The sequence below is a fragment of the Quercus lobata genome, chromosome 4, assembly GCF_001633185.2.
Source record: "Quercus lobata isolate SW786 chromosome 4, ValleyOak3.0 Primary Assembly, whole genome shotgun sequence".
In the NCBI taxonomy this organism is placed as follows: Eukaryota; Viridiplantae; Streptophyta; class Magnoliopsida; order Fagales; family Fagaceae; genus Quercus; species Quercus lobata.
In genome coordinates this window covers 94,181,063-94,185,979 of record NC_044907.1, presented here as the reverse complement: position 1 = coordinate 94,185,979, position 4,917 = coordinate 94,181,063, and the positions used below count along the sequence as shown (strand labels likewise).

The 4,917-nt window shown below is 43.3% G+C and overlaps 2 protein-coding genes across 2 annotated transcripts in view; both read left to right on the top strand.

The window, feature by feature from the left end:
- The first annotated feature begins 916 nt into the window (after positions 1 to 916).
- Positions 917 to 2,053, top strand: LOC115986207 (receptor-like protein kinase FERONIA). The gene has a single exon (XM_031109059.1). It carries the CDS (start codon positions 917 to 919, stop codon positions 2,051 to 2,053), a length of 1,137 nt encoding a protein of 378 aa, XP_030964919.1.
- Positions 2,054 to 2,839: 786 nt separating this feature from the next.
- LOC115986206 overlaps positions 2,840 to 4,917 on the top strand; it is a 3,669-nt gene continuing 1,591 nt past the window's right edge. The window contains exon 1 of the mRNA XM_031109058.1: positions 2,840 to 3,829. Coding sequence (XP_030964918.1) covers positions 2,840 to 3,829 — 990 coding nt within the window. The remainder of the gene's footprint in view (positions 3,830 to 4,917) is intronic.

Here is a 4,917-nt window from a genome sequence, read left to right as displayed (position 1 = left end):
GATTTCAAAGTTTGTGTAATTGTCTGTAATAGACATTCCCCAATAATTAAATGAAAAAATTATGCTACATGCAAACATTACTAAAATTGTGATTTTAAGTTCCAACTTAAAATTAGGAATTCAATTGTTTTGGGCTGTGTAGATTAGGAGTGGCAAAATTCGACACGATGCATGAATTTAATATGACACAACACAACATGAAATTAACAGTTATGAGTTGAGTCTTAATAGGATTGTATCATATTTAGGTTGACATAACTTACCCGTTTAATAAACGTGTCAGGTTCGTGTCCCACCCATGACACCCACTTAACCTGTTTATATCCCATTTAACTAAATGACTATTTAACTACCCTTCAAACCTTAGATATATAAACTTATTAGTAGTTTTGGTTTATTTTCTTTCACATGTTATGACTTATGATTAATTATTTGTGATATTAAGATATGTTCTAATTTTAAATGATTATTTGTGATGTAATTAATTATTAGTTTTGAATTTTACATTAGAAAAATTTATTTGTTTGGTTTTTTATAGTTTGGGTCAATTTGGTTAATATTTTTTTTTTTTTGAATAAAATCTAATAAATGAGTTGACAAAACTAATCGATTTAATAAACAATTTTTGTTAAGATAAAAAAAATTTTAACTCATTTAATAAATATGTCAAATCAATGTCTACTTAGCTCGAATAAACGAAATACTCTTGAGTCAACCTAAGATGAGTACAAATTGCCACTACAGTGGAAATGAACATACAACAAAGACCCCCCATAATTAATTACCCTTATCTGCTCCCAAAAAACACTCGCACAAAACAAAAACAACACTTGTTGAAGTTGTTTGCAGGGGATCCAAAACTAATCCTGTATCATTCTCTCGTCGTCAAGCTCGTGGTTATAGGACCGAAGCATCAATGGAAGGTATATCAGAGTCTATTTCAAAGTTAGTGTGGACGTTCGGGAAGGGAAGGTCAGACAAAACAAAACAATTTTCATCAGTTCTTCCTGAGGGATTATGCCGTCGATTTTCACTCGGTGAGATCAAGAAAGCTACCAATGACTTCGCTGACGATTTAGTAATTGGTGAGGGGAGTTTTGGCAAAGTCTATAAGGGTTTTATTGATGACCGTGGCATAAGCGTTGCAATAAAGCGTTTGGATATCGACTCAGTTCGCGAGTTAACGAAGGAGGTGGTGTTGCTTTGCCAGCTACGCCACCCTAACCTCATCCCTTTCATCGGATATTGCATTGATGAAGGCGAAGGGTACCTTGTCTACGAATTCATGGTCAATGAAAGCCTGGGCCAACACATCTACGGCACTGACCACGATCCCCTCCCTTGGAAACAAAGACTAGCGATTTGTATCGGAGTCGCGCGTGGACTGCACTATCTTCACACTGGGCTAAAGCGTACTATTATCCTCCGTGAAGTGAAGACGAGCGTTATTCTGTTGGACCAGAAATTGGAAGCCAAGTTGGGAGATTTCCGGTTGTTCAAAATGGGTCCCCCGAGTTTGTCAAAGGCTTTAATTAGGATCGAATCTCATGTGAGGGGTACTTACGGATACGCTGATCCCGAGTATATCCAGCACGGGGTGCTGACCGATAAATCCGACGTCTACTCTTTCGGTGTAGTACTGTTTGAGGTACTCTGTGGCAGAATTGTATTGAATAAGAGATTAGAAGTGGAAGAACAGCAACTGATTAGCTGGGCTGGCAAATGTAAACGAGAAGGAACCATCAATGAGATAATTGATCCGTATCTGATGGGGAAGATAGCTCCAGAGTGTTTCAAGATTTACGTTGACATTGCGAGTTCTTGCGTGCGAAAAAAGGCAAAGGATCGTCCCACAATTGGTGAAGTGGAGGTAGAAATTGAACATGCACTGCAGTTGCAAGAGAGCGCAGATGCTGCAAGGAAGGATGGTGAATATGACTATCCCATTGATGGATTAACCTGTAATGATTTTCCGGGAGAATCTTCTCCGATTGAGATGAACAGATATGGCAGAAGTGCTTCAGATAGCACCGAATTGTCCGAGGATGAATAACCACAAACAGTTGAATATTTAATATAATTGGAAAAGAGCCGATTTCAATGTGTTTCAGAATCCCAAGAGATGATAAATACCTGTGCTGAATCATTGTAATTTGGTTGAGTTAGATGTCTTTGGAGTATAATTGGAAAATTTTAGTAGTTGTTTGCTAAATGAATTTATTTTACCCATCCATATTGGGTTTCACGTAGTTTCATAGACTTTTTCTTTGCTGGTTTTCTGGGATTTGAGATTATTGTGGATAATGTCTGACAGGAATGACGATTCTGCATCCTACTGACGAAGATAACATTAACGACGAAAGTATCATCCTTGACGAGGTCATCACTGACGAAGGCAGGAGGTCATTCAATGCAGTCAATCAATGACCTGAGCAGTTACTAAGACAACCAAGCAGACCGTTAGGAGCCTCTTAAAAGTCCCATTACTGGACCAGGGGCGTTACTTCAGAGAGCATTAACAGCCCCAACGGCTAGCCTCTAAGGCCTCAGGTATAAAACTCTCATACAGCCAACAAAGGAAGGTACATGCAAAAATACTCAGAAATTATATTTGGCTTCCTTATTGTGTTTGATTGTTATCCTAACTTTGGCATCGGAGACTCTGTGGCAGGCACCACACCGGTGGCCCTCATAGAGCAAACCTTCACATTCTACAGGGGATTCCATCTGCCCACTCTTACTGACGAACTCGTGTTCCATCAGTTTGGCGCCGTCTGTGGGGAGCGATTTTTCGGATTCACATTCGAAAACGTAGCTTCCATCAATTCTCCATATCCAGATGGAATCCAACCCAAATTCAGCAACCTTGGCCCAGCAAGTTCAAGCCCTTGCAGCCACCATTGAGGAACTCACCCAACAGAACCAGGAAATGAAACAGCGGCTCCAGCAGGTTCAACAAGCTCAACAGGAAGAAAACCGGTCCAAGGGTAACACGGAGGGAGAAGGGGATAGCCAACAGAGGGAAATCCCCCGAAGACCAACTACTCCGGACGAACAGAACTCAGATCTTCTTCGGGAAATGAGGAAAGAGATGGATGAACTAAGGAGCGCTATCAAAGAAAAGACGGACCGGAGTGTAGACAAAATGGTAACGGCTACAGATTCGCCCTTCACTGCAGCAGTACTTGATTGCCCCGTGCCGTCAAAGTTTCGCCTGCCTCAATTAGAGCCATTCGACGGACTCAAGGACCCTCAGGATCATCTTAATACCTTTAAGACGACTCTGGGTCTCCAGCAGCCACCTGACGAGATATTGTGTCGTTCCTTCCCTACGACCCTCAAAGGAGCTGCAAGAGAATGGTTTACTAAGTTACCAAACTCGTCCATAGACAACTTCGATCAGCTGAGTAGTGCTTTTTTGCGCCACTTCATAGGGGGACAACGCCCAAGGAGACCAGTAGATTATTTACTCACCATAAGACAAGGAGAGAAGGAGACTCTGAGGTCATATATCAAGCGATTCACCCGGGAAACTCTGGAAGTGGACAAAGCTGATGACAAGGTGCAGCTGACGACCTTCAAAGCAGGGTTGAGATCCAGAGACCTTGTGACCTCTCTTGCAAAAAACCCCCCGAAGACAATGGCTGAGATGCTCCTGAAGGCACAAAAGTACATGAACGCGGAAGATGCTCTAGCTGCCATAAAAGATGCTGAGAGACCAGGGGACAAGTCCAAAGGAGAAGACGACCGCAGAGGGCAAAAGAGAGACAGACCAGAACGTCGGAACAACGACGGGAATAGAAGGAGAGACGACAAAAATCCTCGTCAGGTAAAATTTACTCCTTTAGTTATGCCTGTTGACAAGATCTTCACGCAGATCAAGGACGAGCATTATCTCAAATGGCCCAGGCCATTACACTCGTCCCCCAACGTACGTGACAAGAACAAATATTGCCGGTTCCATAGAGACCACGGTCACAATACAGAAGAATGCAGAGACCTGAAGGAACAAATAGAGGAATTGATACGGAAAGGAAAGTTACAGAAATATGTAAAGAAAGGAGAATATGGCAAGTCCAGAGACGACAACAGGACCCAACATGAATCCTTTACTCGGGATAACGACCATACGTCCCAGCCTCCACGCAAAGTGATCGGGGAGATAAACACAATCACGGGAGGACCATCATCAGGAGGATCATTTAGATCACTCAAAAAAGCATACCACAGACAGGTGAACAGCGTCCACACCATGCCTCCGTCCAAGCACCGACGAACATACCAAGACATGTCCTTTAATGAAGAAGACGCCAGGGGAGTAAAGCAGCCTCACAACGATCCCCTGGTCATAGTACTGAATATAGAAGGGTTCAATACCAGAAGGATCCTTATTGATAACGGGAGCTCAGCGGATATCATCTACCTCCCAGCCTTCCAGCAGCTGAGATTAGATCCAAAAAGGCTCCGTCCTTTTGACTCTCCGCTCGTCAGCTTCAGTGGAGACAGGGTCTACCCCAGGGGAATAGTGACTCTGACGGTGACGGCAGGGACCTACCCATTGCAGTTGACCAAACAAGTAGACTTCCTGGTGGTAGATTGCCCTTCGTCCTACAATGTCATCATTGGGAGGCCCACCCTAAACAAGTGGAAGGCGGCGACGTCAACCTACTGTTTGAAGGTGAAATTCCCAACAGACAGCGGCGTGGGTGAAGTGAAGGGCGACCAAGTCTTGGCAAGGGAATGCTATCAAGCCGTACTGGCAAAAAAGGAAAACCACACGTGGACGATTGAAGAAAAAGAGGAGGACGGGATAGAGACCTTGGAAGCAGTAGAGTTGGTAGAAGGAAATGCGGACAAGACGACCAGGATAGGGACGACGCTAAGCCCCGAGATGAGGACGAAACTCATAAAATTCCT

Excerpts from the sequence above, each read along its gene's own strand:
- LOC115986207 (XM_031109059.1), top strand. The coding sequence starts at position 917 with ATGGAAGGTATATCAGAGTCTATTTCAAAGTTAGTGTGGACGTTCGGG.